This window comes from Saimiri boliviensis, chromosome 16 (assembly GCF_048565385.1).
Source record: "Saimiri boliviensis isolate mSaiBol1 chromosome 16, mSaiBol1.pri, whole genome shotgun sequence".
NCBI lineage: Eukaryota > Metazoa > Chordata > Mammalia > Primates > Cebidae > Saimiri > Saimiri boliviensis.
Genome location: NC_133464.1, coordinates 65,784,133 through 65,806,894, shown reverse-complemented (window position 1 = coordinate 65,806,894; position 22,762 = coordinate 65,784,133). Strand labels below are relative to the sequence as shown.

At 34.9% G+C, this 22,762-nt stretch overlaps 1 protein-coding gene across 7 annotated transcripts in view; it reads right to left on the bottom strand.

The window, feature by feature from the left end:
* CCDC122 (coiled-coil domain containing 122) overlaps window positions 1–22,762 on the bottom strand; it is a 41,625-nt gene that overhangs the window by 6,502 nt on the left and 12,361 nt on the right. For 6 of the 7 annotated variants that reach the window (XM_074387759.1, XM_074387758.1, XM_074387755.1 and 3 more), the window contains exons 4-6: window positions 22,516–22,631; window positions 14,610–15,008; window positions 13,716–13,832 (exon numbers count right to left, since the gene is read on the bottom strand). In XM_074387759.1, coding sequence (XP_074243860.1) covers window positions 13,716–13,832; window positions 14,610–15,008; window positions 22,516–22,631 — 632 coding nt within the window. The remainder of the gene's footprint in view (window positions 1–13,715; window positions 13,833–14,609; window positions 15,009–22,515; window positions 22,632–22,762) is intronic. The other variant, XM_010344924.3, reaches the window with a different exon arrangement.

Sequence of the window (22,762 nt, the reverse complement as noted above, 5' to 3'; positions counted from 1 at the left end):
CTTTTCTTGATTAGTATTGCTATGGGTTTCTCAATTTTATTACTCTTTTCAACTTTTAACTTTGTTGATTTTTTCCTTGTTTTTCTATTTTCTATGATTTCTGTTATTTATCATTTAATTCCCTCTACTTTTTGCTGAATTTGTTTTTCTAGACTGTGATGGTGGAAGCTTAGATAGTTGATTTCAAATCTTTTTCTCTTTTCTAGTACAGGCATTAAAAACTTAATTTTATTGTAAACACTGCTTTAGCTACATCTCACAATTTTTCATATGTTGTTTTTTCATTATTCTTCAATTTCAAATATATTCTAATTTTTCTTGTGATTTCTTCGACTCATGGGTTATTTAGAATGCTCAATTTCCAAAAAGCTCAATTTCCAAAAGCTTATGTATGTCCTAGCTTTCTCATTGTTATTGATTTCTAATGGAATTCTGCTGTGATAATAGAATTTCAACTTTGAAATATGTAATCTAGTATATTGTCTGTCTTGATGAATGTTTCATGTACACTTAAAGTGCATCGGTAGTTGTTATGTGGAGTGTTTTTATTATTATTACACTTTAAGTTTGGGATACATGTGCAGAACGTGTATTTTGTTACATAGGAATACATGTGCTATGGTGGTTTGCCGCACCCATCAATTCATCATCTACATAGGTATCTCTCCTAATGCTATCCCTCCCCTAGCCTCCTACCTCCAGACAGGCCCCAGTGTGTGATGTTCCCCTCCCTGTGCCTATGTATTCTCATCATTCAACTCCCACTTATGAGTAAAAACCTGTGGTGTTTGGTTTTCTGTTCCTGTGTTAGTTTGCTGAGAATGATGTTTTCCAGCTTCATCCATCTCCCTGCAAAGGACATGAACTCATTCTGTTTCATGGCTGAATAGTATTCCATGGTGTATATGTGCTACATTTTCTTTATCCAGTCTAAGATTGATGGGCATTTGGGTTGGTTCCAAGTCTTTGCTATCGTGAATAATGCTCTAATAACCATATCTGTGCATGTGTTTTTATAGTAGAATGATTTATAATCTTTTGGATATATACTCAATAATGGGATTCCTAGGTCAAATGGTAGTTCTGGTTCTAGATCCTTGAGGAATGACCACACTGTCTTCCACAATGATTGAACTAATTTACTCTCCCACCAACAGTGTAAAAGCATTCCTATTTCTCCACATCATCTCCAGATCTGTGGTTTCCTGACTTTTTAATGATCACCTTTCTAACTGGCATGAGATGGTATCTCATGGTGGTTTGATTTGCATTTCTCTAATGACCAATGATGATTAACTTTTTTTCATATGTTTGTTGGCTGCATAAATGTCTTCTTTTGAAAAGTGTCTATTCATATCCTTTGCTCACTTTCTGATGGGGTTTTTCTTGTAAATTTGTTTCAGTTCCTTTGTCAGATGGATAGATTGCAAAAATTTTCTCCCATTCTGTAGGTTGCCTGTTCACTCTGATAACAGTTTATTTTGCTTTCTTTTGCTGTGCAGAAGATCTTTGGTTTAATTAGAAACCACTTATTAATTTTGGCTTTTGTTGCCATTGCTTTTGGTGTTTTAGTCATGAAGTCTTTGCCCATGCCTATGTCCTAAATGGTATTGCCTAGTTTTTCTTCTAGGGTTTTTATGGTTTTAAGTCAAGTTATTTAAATTTTCTAAAATTCTGTAAGACATGTTATTATGGGAATTTAAATAGGATAGCCTATATAAAGTGCTTCAAAAATACCAGGCATTTAATAAATAATAATAGATTTAGTAACATTGGACATTTCTTCTAATACTCTCTACAAAAGAGAATAATTAGTTACTATATTATCATTGTGTCTACCTGAATAATTTTTACTTTGCCTTCAGGTCAGCATTTTTCCCTTTGCTTCTCTGGGTTTTTTTTTTTTTCTTTGTTGAGACAGAGTTTTGCTCTGTTGCCTAAGCTGGAGTGTAGTGGCACGATCTCGGTTCACTGCAACCTCTGCTTCCCAGGCTCGAGCAATCCTCCCACCTCAGCCTCCTGAGTAGCTAGAAATACAGGCACACACCACCATGCCTAGCTAATTTTTGTATTTTTAGTAGAGACAGTGTTTTACCATGTTGCCCAGGCTGATCTCAAACTCTTGGGCTCAAGTGATCAATCCACCTTGGTCTCCCAAAGTGCTGAGATTACAGGTATGAACCACTGTGCCTGGCCTCTGGGTTTTTCTCATAGGACTGGCTTTCTATCTGTATAATCATTTCTGTTGCTGACCTCAATAAGTGAATGCATTTGTTAATTATATAGCTGTGTATTATATCATACTGAATTAGCTTTGTTCATCACCCTTAGCAGCTCTGAAAGTGTACACAATTTTCCCTTATTCTTTTAAATTTTAAAATCATGCTGTACAAAACTTAGACAAGAGTAGGCCATCAATGCTTTACACAATGTCTGTTATCACAAAGCATTGCTTGCAGCATTCATCATTTGCTAAAACCTTCTCAACTGTTCCAGTATCCTTTGCCTAAAAACTCCTGGATTTGTAAATAACACTTTTTTTCTTACCTTTAACTAGAAACCACTGACTGTTGCTTAATGTGTTATATTTAAAGCTTTGTGTTTACATGCCTTGTACTTTGCCTCCCCAATGTTTTTTTCAATGACTCATAACTTATCTTTTGTTTCCACTCTATGTTTAGTTCCTTTCTTCCAAAATATATTAAGACAGACAACAGATATGGCGCGGGGAAGGACATTTTGGGAATAAATATTTGAAGAGGCTTTTTTTTCATTCAGATATGGCAGATTTACTTTTCCTGTCAAATAAATACTGACAGCATTTATTTGACAGGAAAATATTGCTATTCAAACACCATTTTTTATTTTCATGAACCAAAAAAATATAAAAGCGGTATTAATATAAGAACTAAAATATTTAAAGCACAATATTTGAAAGCATTAGAAAAAAAGAATGCTGTAGTCCAGGCAAAAGATGATTCTTGAACTCTACCAAGGCCATGGCTAAAGATATTCAGAAGGGATAGAAAAAAGACTAAAAAAAAGGTAAACAAAATCTTTTGGTATTTGAATTTACCTTCTTTAAAATCTGGCTGTTTTGAGAAGAAGGTTACTCATATTAATGATCAATTCTCATCATGGAATAAATAAAATTATTGACAAAAATGCAACATTTTTAAGACAATGGTCTGATCATATTGGTCCTTCAGCTTCATAATTTGTAATGGAGAAGCTTTAAGTTCTTAAATTTTCGTTTTTTTTCAACTGTAATATTGTGATGGAATTGAGGACAACTTTTAAGTGAATTAGAAGTAACAGAATTAAAATGAAAAAGTTCAAAAGAATCTTAACAGAGGCATTCCTATTATGAAAACTTAAAAAGCTTGTTAAATTTCATGACAAAAAGTTTTAAGATGGAAACATTAAAAAACAGAAGTTTTAACCTCAGTAACATTTCCTCTAAATCTAACATTAGTGACCACTTACATCATCCTTTATCAATTTATACTACTGCTGGCAAGATGAAGTAGATATACTTCAGTTACCTATTCTTCCTGGTAAGTAGAACTAAAATCCCTGGACACTGGATATAAAACAAATATCAGAAGCTCCTGAAAGTTGGAGAGAACAAGGCAAATTGTCTAGGGAACCTCAAGACTCAAGGAATGTCATGGGTTTTCCTTTTTAACTCGTACACCCCAGAGAGGATTCTGGAGAAGATAGCAATCTGGAAATGTCAAGAAGTGCAAACAAAAAGCCCTAAGAAAAATTTGTTCTATCTAGCCAAAAGATAAGGAAAATAACAGCCTAGTGAGACAGAAAACTTGTACATAGTAACTGTTTTACTGAAGTCAAACACCACAGAATAAACTATGTCACTTCGAACACTCATGCCAGCAAGGGCTGGCTAGAAAGTCTAAACATCTACTGTTTCAAGAGTATAATGAAGTGCCTAATCCCTCTGCTGGTACACTGTCAGGGAAAGCTAACTAAGGAGCCAGTACTTTTAACTGTGGAGCCAAGAGTTTTAATCCTCTCTAAGCAGCAAGAGACCATATACTGTGGTGTTGCCGGAGCCCATTTGAGGATTCTGGACTTCCATGGCCATCAACGTGTAATATTCCTCTCCTTGCTGATGTAATATCAAAGAAGGTCTGGTAGAGAGTCAGGACTTTCACCAGTACTCAGTAGTAACCAGGCCATGTCCTTGCAGTGTCACTGGAGGCCATGTTAGGAGTAGTAGCAAGTATTTCATTTCCCTCCAAGCCAGAATGATATCAGCAGAGGCCTACAGACTAGCCTTTCCTTCTCTCATGGGAAACATTGGAGGCAACGGAGACTAGTATAGGAGAATCTAGACCTCAACTGCCACCTAGAAAGAGTGAAGACCCAGAATCTTAAAACATAATATCCAACATGTCCACATTTCAATTAAAAAATGACTCATAACACCAAAAACTAAGACATCAAACTGAGTAAGAAATCACAATCAACATGTACCACATCAACATAACACAGAAGTTAAAATTATCTAACAAACATTTTAAAGCCTCTGTCATAAAATTGCTTCAATAAACAATTACAAACATGCCTGGAAAGAAATGTATAAAATAGAAAGTCTGAGCAAAGGAATATAAGATATAAAACAGACCTAAATGGAAATTTCAGAACTAAAAGGTACAATACCAAAATGAAAAGTTACTCAATCTGAACAAAAGGGAGAAAATAGATTTAAAATAGAAATAAATAGAACCTCAAGGGCTTATGGGACTATAACAAAAGATGTCATATCTTTTGTTACGGAAGAAGAGGAGAAAGAAGGCACAGATTAATGAAAAAAAGTATTCAAGTAACTGATGGCTGAAAAATCCTAAATTTGGCAAAAGACATAAAACTACAGAATTGAGAAGCTGAGAGAACTCCAAAAAGGATAAATGCAAAGAAATCCATGCAAAAGCATGTCATAGTAAAACTTCTGAAAACAGAAAAATGTTTTTTCCCCAATCCTGCTCATTCTGTAGACAGAAAATCTTGAAGACAGCAAGAAAGGAATACCTAACATATATAGGAAAACCAATTTGAATTACAGCAGATTTCTCACCAGAAATCACAAAGGCCAGAAGGATGTAGTACATTTTTCAACTGTGGAAAGACCTGTCAACCCAGAATTTTATATCCAGTAAAAATAGGCTTTAGGAATGAAGGAGAAATCAAGACATTTTTACACGAAAAAAATAAAAGAATGTGTTACCAGCAGACTTCCCCTAAAAGAATGATTTTAGAAGTTTTAAATAAAAAAGGAAATGATATAAGAATAAATCTTAGAATATCAGGAAGAAAGAACATAATAAAGCAAAAATATGGATAATTACAATAGACAGATAAAAAGGTCATAGTTAAAAAATACAAGATTCTTTGTGAGGTGATGAAAATTTCTAAATTTAACTTTGTTGAAGGTTGCATGTATCTGACTATGGAAAGCCTCTGATTTATATGCTTTAAGTGGAAAATTGGACACAGACCTCTGCCCAGCAGCACCCTGTTCCTGAGCCAACACCACAATCAGTAAGATCAAACAAATAGCTGCCAGCAGGGTCCTCCTCTCTCCCCCCAGCTACACTGCCTCTGCTACTGTGGTGAATGCCCACAGGGAGGCAAGCACCCCAGGTCTCATGAGCACTCTGCTGCAGCTGATGAGTGTGTACCCCACTGTGCTGCTGCTACTGCTGCTGCTGGCATGTGCAAATGAGAACAGAACTTGCTCTCACCCCACTATGGAATACTTTGGCTGACAAAACCCCTCTAAGTATAGTGACCAGCAGTTTGGGAGCACCTCAGCCCCCACCCCCAGCACAATGGATTCCTAGCCTCGATGAGCCAGAGAACAAAATTGCAGCCTGATACAAGTCCCCCAGAGTTAGAGCACACAGTCCAGGGTTGGGAGCAAACCGTTGGCCCCTAAAATCTTCCAGAAATGAAGCTAGTCAGCTGAATCCACCTTATATCACAATCAAACCTTCAAGGTCATCAAATAGGATAAAAGAAAAAAAAAAAAAAAAAACCAAAGATCAGCAGCTCAAAGACTGAAGGAGCATAAGTCCATAAGGATGAGGAAGAACCACAAAAACCCTGACAACTCCAAAGGCCAAAGTGCCTTCTTTCTTTCAAATGACAACATCACCTCTCCAGTAATGGTTTTGAACTGGGCTGAAATGGTTTAAATCATACAAATAGAATTCAGAATATGAGTAGGAATTAAAGTCATTAAGCTACAGGAGTATGTTAAAACCCAGTCTAAGGAAATCAAAAATCATAATAAAACAATGCAGGAGCTGACAGACAAAATAGCCAGTATAGAAAAGAACCTAAGTGACCTAATCGAGCTGAAAAATACACTACAAGAATTTCATAGTGCTATCACAAATATTAATATCAGAATAGACTAAGCAGAGGAAAGAATTTCAGGAATTGAAGACTGGCTTTCTGAAATAAGACAGTCAGACAAGAATAATAAAAAAAAAAGAATAAAAAGGAAAGAGTAAAACCTCTAAGAAACCTTGGATTATGTAAAGAGACCAAGTCTATGACTCATTGGTGTCCCTGAAAGAGATGGGGAGAATGGAACCAACTTGGAAAACATATTTCAGGATATCATCTATGAGAACTTCCCCAACCTAGCTAGAAAGGCCAATATTCAACTTCAGGAAGTGCAGAGAACCCCAGTAAGATGCTTCACAAGAAGATCATCCCTAAGATGCATAATTTTCAGATTCTCAAGGTTGAAATGAAAGAAAAAAATGTTAAAGGCAGCTAGAGAAAAAGGTCAGATCACCTACAAAGGGACGCCCATCAGACTAACAATGGACCTCTCAGCAGAAACTCTACAAGCAGAAGAGATTGGGGATTGATACTCAAAATTCTTACAGAAAAGAAATTCCAACCCAGAATTTCATATTCAGCCAAACTAAGCCTTATAAGTGAAGGAGAAATAAGATCCTTTTCAGATAAGCAAATGCTGATGGAATTCATTACCAAAAGACCTGCCTTACAAGAGCTCCTAAAGAAAGCACTAAATACGGAAAGGAAACACTAGTGTCAGCCACTACAAAAACACACTGAAGTACATAGACTAGTGACACTACAAGGAAACCACATAAACAAGTCTGCATGATAACCATTTAGCATCATGATGACAGGATTAAGTCTACACATATCAAGTAACCCTGAATGTAAATGGGCTAAATACCCCAGTTAAAAGGCACAGAGTGGCAAGCTGGATAAAGAACCAAGACCCATTGGTATGCTGTCTTCAAGAGACCCATCTCACATGCAGTGACACACATAGGCTCAAAATAAAGGGATAGAGGAAAATCCATCAAGCAGATAGAAAACAGAAAAAAAATCAAGAGTTGCAATCTTAATTTCACACAAAACAGACTTTAAATCAGCAAAGATTTAAAAAGACAAAGAAGGGCGTTATATAATGATAAAGTTTAATTCAACAATAAGACCTAACTATCCTAAATATATATGCACCCAACACAGGAGCACCCAGATTCATAAAGCAAGTTCTTAGAGACCTTCAAAGAGACTTAGACTCCCACACAATAATAATGGGAGATTTTAACACCCACTGGCAATATTAGGCAGATCATCAAGACAGAAAATTAACAAAGATATTCAGCACCTGAACTCAACACTGGGTCAAAAGAACCTGATAGGCATCTACAGAACTCTCTATCCAAAAACAACAGAATATACATTATTCTCATCACCACATGGCACATATTCTAAAATCAATCACATAATCTGAAATAAAACACTCCTCAGCAAATGTGAAAGAACTGAACTCATAACAATCTCTTGGACCACAGCACAATCAAATTAGAAATCAAGACTAAGAAATTCACTTGCCGGGCGCAGTGGCTCAAGCCTGTAATCCCAGCACTTTGGGAGGCCGAGGCGGGTGGATCACGAGGTCGAGAGTTCGAGACCATCCTGGTCGACATGGTGAAACCCCGTCTCTACTAAAAATACAAAAAATTAGCTGGGCATGGTGGCGCATGCCTGTAATCCCAGCTACTCAGGAGGCTGAGGCAGGAGAATTGCCTGAACCCAGGAGGCGGAGGTTGCGGTGAGCCGAGATCGCGCCATTGCACTCCAGCCTGGGTAACAAGAGTGAAACTCCGTCTCAAAAAAAAAAAGAAATTCACTCAAAACCATAAAATTACATGGAAATTGAATAAACTGCTCCTGAATGATTTTTCGGGAAATATTAAAATTAAGGCAGAAATTCAAGAAGTTATTTGAAACTAATGAGAACAAATATACCAGAATCTGTGGGACATAGCCAAGGGCAGTGTTAAGGGAGAAATGTATAGCACAAATGCCTACATCAAAAAGTTAGAAAGATCTCAATTTAACAACATGACATCATGACTAAAAGAATTAGAGAACCAAAAGCAAACCAAGCCCAAAGCCAGCAGAAGACAATAACCAAAATCAGAGCTGCACTGAAGGAGTCTGAGACACAAGAAAACCCTTTAAAAAATCAGCAAATCTAGGAGCTGGTGTTTTGAAAAAAATAATAAAACAGATAAACTGCTAGCTAGACTAATAAAGAAGAAAATTGAGAAGATCAAAATAAACTTAATCAGAAACGAGAAGGGGGTATTACTACTGACCTCACAGAAATACAAATAACCATCAGAGAATATTATAAACACCCCTATGCACATAAACTAGGAAATCTAGAAGAAATGGATAAATTCCTGGACACATATACCCTCCCAAAACTAAACCAGGAAGAAATTGAATCCCTGAATAGACCAATTAACAAGCTCTGGAATTGATTCAGTAATAAATAGCTGAAATTTATCACTGAATTTATCATCCTGATACCAAAACCTGGAAGAGACGTAACAAAAAGGGAATTTCAAGCTGATATTCTTGATGAACACTGATGCAAAAATCCTCAACAAAATGTTATCAAACTGAATCGCGCAGCACATCAGAAAGCTTACCCATCACCATCAGGTAGGCTTTATACCTGGGATGCAAGTTTGGTTCAACATATGCAAATCAATAAATATGATTCATCATATAAACAGAATCGAAGACAAATATAACATGATTATCTCAATAGATGCAGAAAAGGTTTTCAATTCCCCCTCCCTTAACATGTTAAATACTCTCAATAAACTAAGTATTGAAGGAACATACCTGAAAATAAGAACCATCTATAACAAACCACAGCCAAAATCATACTCAATGGGCAAAAGCCAGAGGCATTCCCCTTGAAAACCAGCACAAGACAAGGATCCCCTCTCACTACTGTTATTTGGCATAGTATTGGAAGTCCTGGCCAGAGCAATCAGGCAAGAGAAAGAAATAAAACATATACAAATAAGAAGACAGGAAGTCAAACTAACCCTGTTTGCAGATAATATGATGCTATATCTAGAAAACCCAAAAGTCCTGGCCCAAAAGTTTCCTAAGCTGATAAACAACCTCAATAAAGTCTCAGGATATAAAATCAATATGCAAAAATCACTAGCACTCCTATAAAACAGCAATCAAGCTGAGAGCCAAATCCCACTCACAGTTCACACACACACACACACACACACACACACACACACCCCTCTAGGAATACAGCTAACCAGGGAAGTGAAAGAGCTCTAGAAGGAAAACTATAAAATATTCCTCAAAGAAATCAGAGATGACATAAACAAATGGAAAAACATTCCATGCTCATGAATAGGAGGAATATTATTAAAATGGCAATACTACCCAAAGCAATTTATAGATTTGATGCTATTCCTATTAAACCACCAATGACATTCTTCACATAGCTAGAAAAAACTATTTTAAAATCCCTATGGAACCAAAAAGGAGTCCAAATAGCCAAGGCAATTCTAAACCAAAAGAACAAAGCTGGACAGGGCTACAGTAATCAAAACAGGATGGTACTGGTACAAAAACAGACACATAGACCAATGAAACAGAATAGATAACCCAGAAATAAGGCCGTGCATCTACAATGATCTCATCTTTAACAAAGTTGACAAAAACAAGCAATGGGGAAGACTCTCTATTCAATAAATGGTGCTGGGATAACTGGCTAGCCATGTGCAGAAGATTGAAACTGTACCCCTTCCTTATACCAAATACAAACATTAACTCAAGATGGATTAAAAACTTAAATATGAAACCCAAAACTATAAAAGTCCTGGAAGACAACCTAGGCAATACCATTCTGGACATAGGAATGGGAAAATATTTCATGATGAAGATGCCAAAAGCAATTGCAACAAAAGCAAAAGCTGACAATTGGGATCTAATTAAAGAGCCTCTGTATAGTGAGAGATACTATTAACAGAGTAAGCAGAAAACCTACATAATGAGAGAAAATTTTTGCAAACTATGTATCTCACAAAGGTCTAATATTCAGCACTTATAAGAAGCTTAAACAAATTTACAAGAAAAAAACTAACAACCCCATTTAAAAGTGTGGAGAGGACATAAACAGACACTTTTCAAAAGAAGAAATACATGTGGCCAACAGTCATATAAAAAAAGTTCAGCATCATGAATCATTAGTGAAATGCAAATCAAAACCACAATGAGATACCATCATCATTATTGTCAAAAAGTAAAAAAATAACACATGCTGACGAGGTCGCAGAGAAAAAGAACACTTATACACTGTTGGGGGGAGTGTAAATTAGTTTGACCACTGTGGAAGACAGTGTGGCAATTCCTCAAAGACTTAAAGACAGAAATACTACTTAACCCAGCAAGCCCATTACTGAGTGTATACCCAAAAGAATATAAATCATTCTATCATAAAGACACATACACATGTACATGCACTGCAGCAATATTCACAATAGTAAAGACACGGAATCAACCTAAATGCCTATCAATGGTAGTCTGGTTAAAAAAAATGTGGTACATATACAACATGGAATACTATGCAGCCATAAAAAGGAATGAGATTATGTCCTCTGCATGAACATGAATGGAGCTGGAGGCCATTATCCTAAGTGAAGTAATGCAGGAACAGAAAACCAAATACTGCATGTTCTCACTTATAAGTGGAATCTAAATGATGACAACACATGAACACATAGAGGGAAACAGCACACACTGGGGCCTATCAGAAACAACACACACTGGAGGATGAGAGGAGAGACAGGATCAGGAGGAATAATTAATGGGTACAGGGCTTAATACCTGGGCATTTGAATAATCTGTATAACAAACTATGACAGAAATTTACCTATATAGCAAAGCTGCACATGTACTCCTGAACTTAAAATTTAAATAAAAAAAAAAATCTCTGGATAATTTATTTTCATTTTTAAAACTTTGTTGCAGAATATCTGACAAAAAAATGGTGAACTGTATAGTGTGTGAATTTTATCTTAGTAAAGCTGTTTATAAAAATCAGAATAGTGGATATTTGATAAAAGCGGTAGAAGAGAACCTTCTGAACATGCTGGGAAAGTTCTATATCTTAATCTATGTAATAGTAACATAAATAAATATACATATTAGTCTAAATAAATCAAGCTATCCACTTATAATTTGTGTACTTACTCTTATGACAAGTATACCTCAAAAAAATATGTTATTGTAAAAAATTACAAGGTAATTTCAAATTTCTTTCCAAAATGCTTTTAGCAGTTTATACTCACAAGAATAGTCTTTTAAAATTCCCATGCTTAACATCTTACCAACTGTAATACTGATAATCTGATGGGCTAAACATGGTATCTAGCTGTGGTTTTAATTATCAGTCTCTGATTGTTAATAATGATGGTCATATTTTTCTTTATTTCTGATATTCATGTTTCAGAAAAATGGTATTTTTATACCATTTGACCAATGTTTCACTGATTTGACATTTTCTTATCTCTTATCACATACATGTGTTACAATAATCTAGAGAAGAGTCTTGTTCTTTCTCTTGTTATGGTGTATTCCCATGATCTAGAAATTTACAGCATAGTCAAAACTAAAAATATTTAACCATACAATTTACGGAGTGTTTTTCTCTTTTAAAATAAATGCTTTTCTGACACTAATTGTTAAGTTTTTCTCCTACCTTGTATTCAATACTCAGAATTTTGTGTGTGTGTGTGTGTGTGTGTGTGTGTATGTGTGTGTGTGTGCATGTGCACCTGTGTGTATTATGAGGTAGAGATTCAGTTTTATTTCTGAATTTTTCCTTATTTTTCCATAAAGGCGATCTATTTTGCTTTTGCCATTCATGCATGCATAATTTCTGGATTCTTTTTTTCATTAACAATTTTTTTCTGGCAGGGCATGGTGGCTCATGCCTTTACCTAGCACTTTGGGAGGCCAAGGCAGGTGGATCACCTGAGATCAGGAGTTTGAGATTGGCCTCACCAACATGGTGAAACCCTGTCTCTACTAAAAACGCAAAAATTAACTTGTTGTGGTGGTATGTGCATGTAATCCCAACCACCTGGGAGGCTGAGGCGGGAGAATTGCTAGAACCCAGAAGGAGCCTGGGCAACAAAGCAAGACTCTATCTCAAAAATAATAATAATAATTTTTTCTTCTACTTTTATACCACTAATATACTGTCTTACCACTTATTGTTTTATAATGAACCTTAACATCTACAGGGCAGAAAAATCCTTATTTATTTAGATTGTAATAGACTATAAGGTAAAATCGTGATATTTTTAATAGCGAATATGTAAAAATGAGGGTTTTTATCTTCAATTTCTTCAGATGCTTTGTATTGCGTCAAATTAGTCAAAAACAAATTGAAACATGCATATTTTTATTTTCCAAATTAATGTATTCAGGTGAAAATTATTTGGCCTTAATAGCGTATTATTTTACATTTTTGTTCACCATTCATCTAAGCAATAATAACTATAGAAGTCTACAGATGGCACCACAACACATTAAGAATTTACTCTCAGGCTGGGCGCGGCGGCTCAAGCCTGTAATCCCATCACTTTGGGAGGCCAAGGCGGGTGGATCACGAGGTCAAGAGATGGAGACCATCCTGGTCAACATGGTGAAATCCCGTCTCTACTAAAAATACAAAAAATTAGCTGGGCATGGTGGCGCGTGCCTGTAATCCCAGCTACTCAGGAGGCTGAGGCAGGAGAATTGCCTGAACCCAGGAGGCAGAGGCGGCGGTGAGCCAAGCCTGGGTAACAAGAGTGAAACTCTGTCTCAAAAAAAAAAAAAAAAAAAAAAAGAATTTACTCTCATTTTTGCATATTTGTAGTTGTTTTTTAACTTGACTCTTGATAATTGCAAATATGAAGTCAGAGAGGTTTGGAAAAACAACGCTTACCATTGTGTTATTATTCTATTTTGAGAAGTCTTTGATGTCTAAGAATGGGCATCCTCTTTGACTACATAGCTGCTTTCTAGCCATTAATTGGGTATCATATTCTTAGTGGAATGACAAGAACCTGAAAGAACCCTCACCCATGTTTAAACTGGAGCGAATGTTTGCACTGTTTGAACATATTCACATATGTGAACATCTTTGAATGAGGCAGTTATCTCTAGTTATCTATTAAGGATTTGTATTTACTAAATTTTATAGTTCTTGTTCTTCAGCTGTTTTGCGTATTGAGAGTAAACTATGGAAATAAGAATACGGTATAAGTTTAAAAAATGGTCCCATAAAACATTGAAATCTAGATAAGACTTACCTCTATTTCTTTTCTTAATTTTTCATGTGTCTTTTTTTCTTCTTCAAGAAAACAAGTTTTTACAATGATAGATTCTTTTATAGTTATAATTTTATCCTTTAACTTTGTAATATCTTCCTGTATGTTTATAACATTTGAAACACAGAAGTCAGAAAAAGATAGTCAATATAAATCCAATATTTTCAATGTTTCTATAATTTAATAAAACTAGACAAATCGAAATTTAGTTTTGATAAATAGCATTAGAATATTACTTCTATAGGTGTACAAAATAAAGAACTGTTACTAAAACAAAGAAACCGTACATTTAAAACAGAACTAAAAATCGAACAAAAATAAGACAAAAATGAAATTAGTAGTTACGGTGGCAACTGCCCAACAGTGTAAAAGATACTTTTCAATTTTCTAGCAAGAAATGATCAATATTTTAAGTTTGTGTCTTCTATCATCTTCAAAGAACAGTAAGAGAAATAGATGCATAAGGTGCAATTGTTAGTTTATATTGCTTGTGTAACAACATTTAAGTGTACTAAATTGATTTGAATTGGTCTGGATCCATTGGCATAAAAGCTAAGGCTTCAACATTTTTGTGAATTATACTTTCTGCAACAAATGGATTAATTGTTGACTGTGATTTTCTTTGACCACATATTTTTATGAATCCACTGGGGATTTGTGGATGTTTCCTTTACACATTTGAGGATCTAGAATAGTTGTTATATAACACATGTATTTATCCAGGTTTTTTTTTTTTAATTGTGAAAATAGTTTCTGAATGTAATAGAACAGTTATGGGCATTTTATTAACTTCACAATAAATTTATCATTTAATGTATGTACTTGCAAAAAAAGAAGTAATAGAAAAAAATAATTTTGCTAAATAACTTTCCAAACCTGTACTTGTGTTATTCGGTTCCCTCCTGGATTTTGAAGATCTTGCATAAGTTCTTCTTTCATTGTCTTTAATTTTTTAACAAAATTTCGTTTTTCATAGAGTTCAGTCATAAATGGCCATTTGCTTTCTACCTCTCCCAAACTATTTTTATGTGTTTTTATTTTTGCATAATATGCATTATATTTTATCATGTGTTCCTCAAAATCTTCTTGGGCTGTTTCTATGTCAAATTTAAGCTTTACATTTTCTGAATGTAAGGATTTGATTTGAGTTTCCAGGCTATCACAATGAAGTTTGGTATTCTCTATGGCAGCATCTTGTTGATAAATTTGTCTTTCTGTTTCTTTAGTTTCTGTAGAGATAGTTGCTATTTGTTTTTCAAGCTCATGAAGTTCATTCTGTAATATAGTTTAACATTGTCATTATTAATTCAAAATATTAAACTTAAGAGGAAAATCAATGTTTCAATCCATAGTGAATATAGAAAAATATCACTTATAAAAATATATTTATCAGATATTTAAAAATTGATGAATAAAAGGAAACATGCAATAAAGTAACACAATTATTTTATAATTTCAGCGGGGTCTGAGTTATATATATTTTTAATGTTCATCTAATTCTAAATATTAAAATCTCACTGTTTTATCTTGACATTTTATACATGTAAGATATTTTATAATAATTTTATTAATTAATTTATAGGCATCAGAAGTATAAACTCAGGAAAGATAATATGATAAAAAATGATAAAGTCCTGAGTTAAGATTCAAAAGATCTAGGTTCTAGCACCCTGATTGCTATTTACTAGTTTGTATGATAATGCATAACAAACCTAATTACCCAATTACAATTACCCAATTCAAACTACGCTTTATCCATTTGTAAAATGAGTATAAAGATATTTACTTTGCCTCCCTGGGTTATTTTGCACTGCTAACCACTTCCTCCTTGTTGAAATCTAGTTTTTGCACTACCAGTCTTTTCCAGTTCTTAGAAATTTCTGAGAATTCCTTCTCAATCTCAACGTTTCTTTCAAATACAGGTCTTCCACAGAGTTCAGTCATCGTAACTTCCTCTTCTCACTTTATATATATATATATATATATATATATATATATATATATGCTCCTTGGGTAATTTTATCTAAATTTACATCTTCAGCTACGTATCTGCTGATGATTCACAGAATGTAAGTAAGTGGCTGCTGAGTTCTATGCCCAGCTGCCATTGGCCACCTCAAATTCACCATGTCCAAAAATGGAATGAATCCTTTCTACAAGAGCAGCCGGTTACTCCCTTGTATCAGTTATCTGTTGCCAGAACCACAAAACCTCAGGGGCATAAAACAATATATAAGTATGCATTTCTTATATGACTAGGAGCAGCTGAGGTTGGCTAGGTGGTTCATAAGCCTGGGAGCAGCAAGGTTTAGCTAGGTGGGTCTGCTGATCTTGGTTGAATCTGCCCAAGTGTCTGGGGATTGGCTGATTGTAGGGTGATTTAAATTGTCTTTAACTGGGCTGACAGGCATATCTTGGCTTTGCTTTACGTGTATCTTCTCTGCCAGTAGGCCAACTCAGGCATGTCTTATGATAATAGTAGATGCAAAAGAGTGAAATTCAGTTATGGAAGAGTTTTTTAAAGCTTTTGTTTGAGTCACATCTGATAACACCCTAGCTAGCCACATAATGAAACCCAGAGTCAAGGGGTGGAAGTATGTCCATCCATTTTGGAAAGTCATTGTAATGATATGGCAAAGGGTATGGATAGACAAAGGGATAAAAAATTGGTACCAAAAATGCAAATAGCCACATTCCTGTTTCCCAACTTAGTTAATGGTATCACCTTGGCTCCTCCCTTCTTTTTAATATCTATGTCTAACTGTTCCTCAAGTTCTTTAGATCTTCCCACCAAAATAACTCTGTATGCCATTCTCCATGGTCCTCTTGTCTATCTACTATGGTCATTCTTTTTAAGTAAACTTGTAATGTTAGAAGGCATTGTTTTAAAAATGCAAACTTCCTTTTATTCTTTTCATGGTAGAGAAAAGAAGGTTAAGTTCAACTGAAAAATACAACATGGCAATGAACCTCAATTTTTATTATCAGGTCTGATACTTTGGATGCTCACTTGACATTCCTATATGGATGTTTACCAGATATCTCAACTATACATATAAAGAAAAAAAATTTAATTTACACAGCAAACATATTTCTCCACCAGTCTTTCTGATTTCAATAAACTGTACCACTTTCCACCTGCATACTCAAAAGCCTAGAAGTCATTCTTGATTCTACCCTTCCGCTTACCCCCACAACCTATTTCTCAGCAAATCCTGATGGTTGGGACTCCAAAATAAAATCCCCAATGGACTTCTGATCAGTCTTCATAGTGTGACCTAATGTCTAACTCATCTCCCTATTTCCATTCCTCCCCACTCCCCCAGCTAGTCTGTGTAAATCAGGCAGAAGAATAGTTTCAAAACATAAATCATATCATGTTATTTCCCTGCTCAACATCCTCCAGTGGTTTCCCATTGCATCAATAAAACATTTCAAATTCCTCAAAGTGTCTTACAAGCCATATATGCCTCAGCGCCTATCTACTGTGTTAACCTTCTCCTCTACTTCTCTTCCTTCTTCCAGTCTCCTTTCTGTTGATTAAATATGTATACTTCCTTCTGACTTAAGACCATTTTAAATTATTTTTGGTCTCTTTAAAATTCTCTACCCTTGGCAATTATCTCTTAGGTCTTTGTCTTTTACAATTCAGTATTACTATGTCTCAGAATAGTCTTCCCTATATCAAAATATAAATGAACCAACCACTATTCCACTCTTCCTCTAGTTACTCTCTACAAATTACCCCATCGTATTTCCTTTGTAATATATCAATCTTTGAATTATCTTTGTTTTGTTAATGTATGCTTACTTCCCCTAACTAGAAAGTAAGCTCTCTGGCTACAGAAACCATGTCTATCTTCATCACCACTACCTTCCCAGTGCTTAAAACAGTAACTGACACAAAGTGGGTGCTCAATAAATAAATAAATTCACTCATTTATTAAATGAGTGAATGACTGATGCACAGACAATGGTCAGGAAAGGGATACCTGCCCTGCTGGTTACATCAGGCTATCTATTAACTCTCTTGGTCACTATAGGGAGTATATTGACCAATAAAATTTAGTCATCTCTTCTCTTTCTTAGACTAACGTAATTGACTGTTAATTTTTCTTATTGGCTTTAGTTTCTTTTGCCTTTAATCCATTTCTTCCCTTACATGAGAATTATGTTATTTTTTTCTCTTCCCCTTCTTCCTTTATCTCCTCTGCCTCTTTTCTCCCTCTTCTTCTTCACCCTTCTCCCCTTCTTCAATCTCTCCTTTTTAAACTCTTAACTTTATTGAGGCAAAATTAATATAAATAAATACATATTCAAACTTTACAATTTGATGAATTTTGACCTTCTTGTGCTCATGGGACCATCGCCACAACTAAGATAATAAACGTAGCCAGTACCCAAAAACATTTTCTCCTGATACTCTGCAATTCATTCCACCCTTTCCATTTCTCCATTCCTAGGCAACCACTGATCTGCCTTCCTTCATTAAAGATTAGTTTGGTTTTCAATAATTTTACATAAATAGAATTATTTAATGTAAAATTTTAAGTCTTCTTTCAGTAAGCATAATTATTTCAAGATTTATTCATGTTGTTATATATATCAATAATTCTTCATTTTTATTGCGAAGTAGTATTCCATTGTATTCTACCATATTAGTTTATTAGTTCATCTAACTGATGGGCATTTGGATTATTTCCAGTTTTCCAGTGGGCATACTCATTTATTTCTCTTAGGTAAATACCCAGAAGTTAAATGGCTAGAGTATATGGTATGGATAGGTTTAACTTTTCAAGAAAGTATAAACGGTCTTCCTAAGTGGTTGTGTCATTTTACAGTCCAACAGGTCCGAGAGTTCCAGGCCTTCCATATCTGCATCAACATTTGTTATGGTCAGTCTTTTTCAACTTAGACATTCTAGTGGGTTGTATATGTGTGTGTGTTCCTGTGTGTGTGGATAGAGTGGTAATTTAAGTATACTGTTAAATGTGTTTTCAAGTATTTTCTTCTAGTCTGTGACAACCCAAATGGCCAAAGGGCCCAGCAAGAATATCTTACTTTGTTTTCATAATACTGTATATTGAAGAGTAAGTTAAAAAAATTTTTTTGGATGCAATTCATCAAAATTTGTATCTCATATTAAAGAAATCATTGCCAAGCCCAGCATCATTAAGCTTTTCTATGTTTTCTTCTAGACATTTTGTAGTTTTAACTCTTACAACTTCAGTGCATGATTTTTTTTCTTTCCTTTAATTTGAGAACTTTCAGCTTCTCACTTAACACTAAGTACTTTACAGCTTCTCTTTGGCATATCTGAATTGCCAGCATCACTACTCTGATACTTTGGGGCCATTAAGTAAAATAAGGGTTAGATGAACATAAGCACTGCAATACTGCCACAATCAATCTGATGACTGAGATGACTACTAAGTGGTAAAGAATGGGCAGCTCATATGGCATGGACGTGCTGGACAAAAGGACGACTCATATCCCCCGCAACATGGAGCAGGACAGTGCGAGATTTCATCATGCTATACAGACCAGCTTGCAATATTAAATTTACAAATTGTTTATTTCTGGAATCTTCCATTTAATACTTTCAGAATAAAGTTGGCTATGGGTAACTGAAACTGCAGAAAGCAAAACTGCAAATAAGGAAAAACTACTGTAGTGTCAGAAGTGAATCAAATCATTGGACACCCAGTTGGCATCCAGAGAATCAGAAAATTGGTTGTTAGTGTTAGAAAATGTCCCAGGTAGTATAACATTTCCAACACTTCTTCTTCAAAATTATTTTGGCTATTCTAGGCCCTTCGCATTTCCATATAACTTTTAGAATTAGCTTATATATTTCTCCCCAAAAGCCTGCTGAAATTTTGACTGGGACTACTTTTTGCATGTAAATAAAATTGAGAGAACTGACATATTAGCAATATTAAGTCTTCTGGTTCATAAAAATGACATAATTCTATACTGAGGTCTTCATTAATTTTTCTCACCAATGTTTTACAGTGTTCAGCATACTGGTCTTGTAAACCGTTCAGCATACTGGTCTTGTAAACCTGTTAAATTTACCCCTGAGTATTGAATAGTTTTGATGGCAATTGTAAGTGGTATTGCTTTTGAAGTTTAATTTAATTTCTAATTTTCTCTTGTCAATACGTAGAAATACAATAAATTTTCATATATTAATCTGTGTCCTGCAATCTTTTTAAACTCACTTATTAGTTCTAATAGCTTTTTTATAGATTCCTTGGGATTTTCTTTTTTAAAAAAATCATGCCATCTGTCAATAAAAACAGATTTACTTCTTACTAATATGGATGAGTTTTATTTCTTTTCCTCACATAGCTGTACTGGCTTGAACGGTAGTTCAAGCACCATCTTGAATGGAAGTAAGAGCAGACATCTTTGTGTTATTCCTGATCTTAGAAGAAAAACATTCATTATTTCACCACCAAGTATGTGGTTGGTTGTAGAATTTATGTAGATGTTCTTCCTTAGATTAAGGAAGTTCCCTTTTATTTCTAATTAGATGAGAGGTTTTTCAAATCATGAATGGATATTGGATTATAATAAGTGCTTTTTATGTATCTAGAATGCTTTCTAAAATATATATTTAATTATTTGCTTTTCGCTTACAATCTGTCAAATACTCATCAAGTTTAGAATAAAGTTGGATTTTCTTATTGTGGCATATTATCTTCCATGATTTTTTCAAAACACACTGTAATTTACATTGCCATCAAACTATGGTTCTGAGGGAATGTGTTCTCTTTCCGTGTCCATAAGGGGGCGTAGCTTTAAAGGCAAGAATTTCCCAGTGCCATGCCCCACTCCCATCTCTCTCCATCCGGGAGATTCAATGGTTTATGTTTGAATTTCACAGGCTCAGGAAGAAACTAAAAGTCAATCACTCCAGTGTAAGTTCTAAGGAACTCCTTTCATTGGCCCAGGGTCTTGTAGAAGGTGGGGGTTTCTCCCAGGATAAAAGTCCATGCTCCCTCACCTGCACCGGATTTCCAGCTCTCTGGAATCCCCTCCCACACGGTGGGAGCTCCCTCCTGTATTTCCCCTTTGGAATCCCCTTCCATACCCTTCGTGGAAGCCTTTATCTTCTCCTTTCCTTCTTTTTTCTCTACTTAAATAAAATCACCTTTTTGCAACACTTTTTGGGTCCAATATTTGCTTTACAAGCACACGGTCCACCTGCAGTGGCACCACCGCTTATTCTTTAAGAGGTTGGAGGCCAAAACCCACAACAACTACCGGCATCCATGAAAAAACCTGGTTACAGTTCTAGGAGTGTACCAATGCTATTTCAGGCCTCTGCGAATATCCTCAGGTTCTTTTCATTTTGAATAATATCTTCCTTACTCCCTAACCCTTAAACCTGTATTAGACACGTAATCATTCAGAAGAACTCCAGCTGCCATTTAAAACTCAACTGAAACATCATTTGTGATCACTGCTTCTCTAGTGTTAAATCTGTGTTGTGTTCATGCCTCTATTGTATTACTACTCTGCTGTAATTATTTGTTTACTTATTTCTCTCCCCAGTAGATGGTAAGTAACATAAGAGTGAGGACAATGTTCAGCAAAATGCTTAACACAAAGTAGGCTCGCAATATAAGTGAAATAAAGTTTATGAAACTCTTTGAAGACTGAAAAGTTTTACAAAAAAAATCTTTTTTTTTTTTTTTGTTTTTTTTTGAGATGGAGTTTCGCTCTTGCTACCCAGGCTGGAGTGCAATGGCGCAATCTCAGCTCACCGCAACCTCCACCTCCTGGGTTCAGGCAATTCTCCTGCCTCAGCCTCCTGAGTAGCTGGGATACAAAAAAGTTCTTTACAAAGATATAAGACATTCTTTTTGAATTTTATTCTATTGAATAGATGTATTCTTTTCTAGAAGTGACTAATATAATACAAATATTTATAAGAAATCCATATTACCATGATAATATAATTATTGTCATCATATATCTACTGATGCATTTAAAGCCAATGTCAAAATCAGGCCCTATACTGTCCACCTAGTCCCCACCAAACACATTAACTCATTTAATCCTCATGAAAATTTTATGGGCACATCCTATTGTTATCTCTATTTCACAATTAAGAAAACGGGAGCGCAATAAATTCAATCATGGAACAAGTAGTAAATCTGGCCTTTTGAACTAGGTAGTTCAGCTCCTGAGCCTATTTTTCTCATTTCCATGATACGTTTAATAATAACCTTTACAGAGCACAAAATACTGTTTTCATTTTCACTTCTTTAGTCATATTCACATAGTATAGTTATATCTAATTATGTTACATGCAAAGACCAAGTATGGCTCCCATATTCCCTGTAGTAGGATTATGAATATAGTTAAAAAGGAAAGGAACATAAAGGGAGGCTACTTGAAATGTTCACTGACAACTGATAACTCACAAGCCATAGCTTTACAAACACTGGCTTAAAACTTAACCTTCCTTCAGTTCAGCACTTTAGGAAAAACTATCAAATAAGGGAATGTAAAATAATTCTATCTAACATGTTAGGTTTTATATGCTTATCCTACAGTTGCAATGACACTGTTGAATCTTTTTATGTTTGGAGTGTAAAATTTTCCATAAAACTGGAATACTCATGTAAACTTTACTTAAGGAGAATAGAATAATTGACAGAGAATAACTTTAAAACTAAGTCCCAATATTAAGTATTCTTAATAACCTCCTGGTTATTTACTTTTGAAGAAAGTAAAGACATTTAAAAGACTATATAAAAGAAGTTACCTGCAAATTGAACAGAACTTTTTTATTTTTTTCTATCTCTGATGCCTGTGATTGTTGTTGCTTTGCAACTTGCTCTACAGCATCAGCTAATGAATATGTGTCTTGGTTATCTACAACTAGACAAAAGAATAAAGTATATAATAAAAATTAAAATATAGACATTTTAAGAAAGTTATGATTCTTTACTCAAAATCATGAAACAGTTGTTGCTTTTTCCTCCTAAACTAAAACTAGAATTAGTAATTTT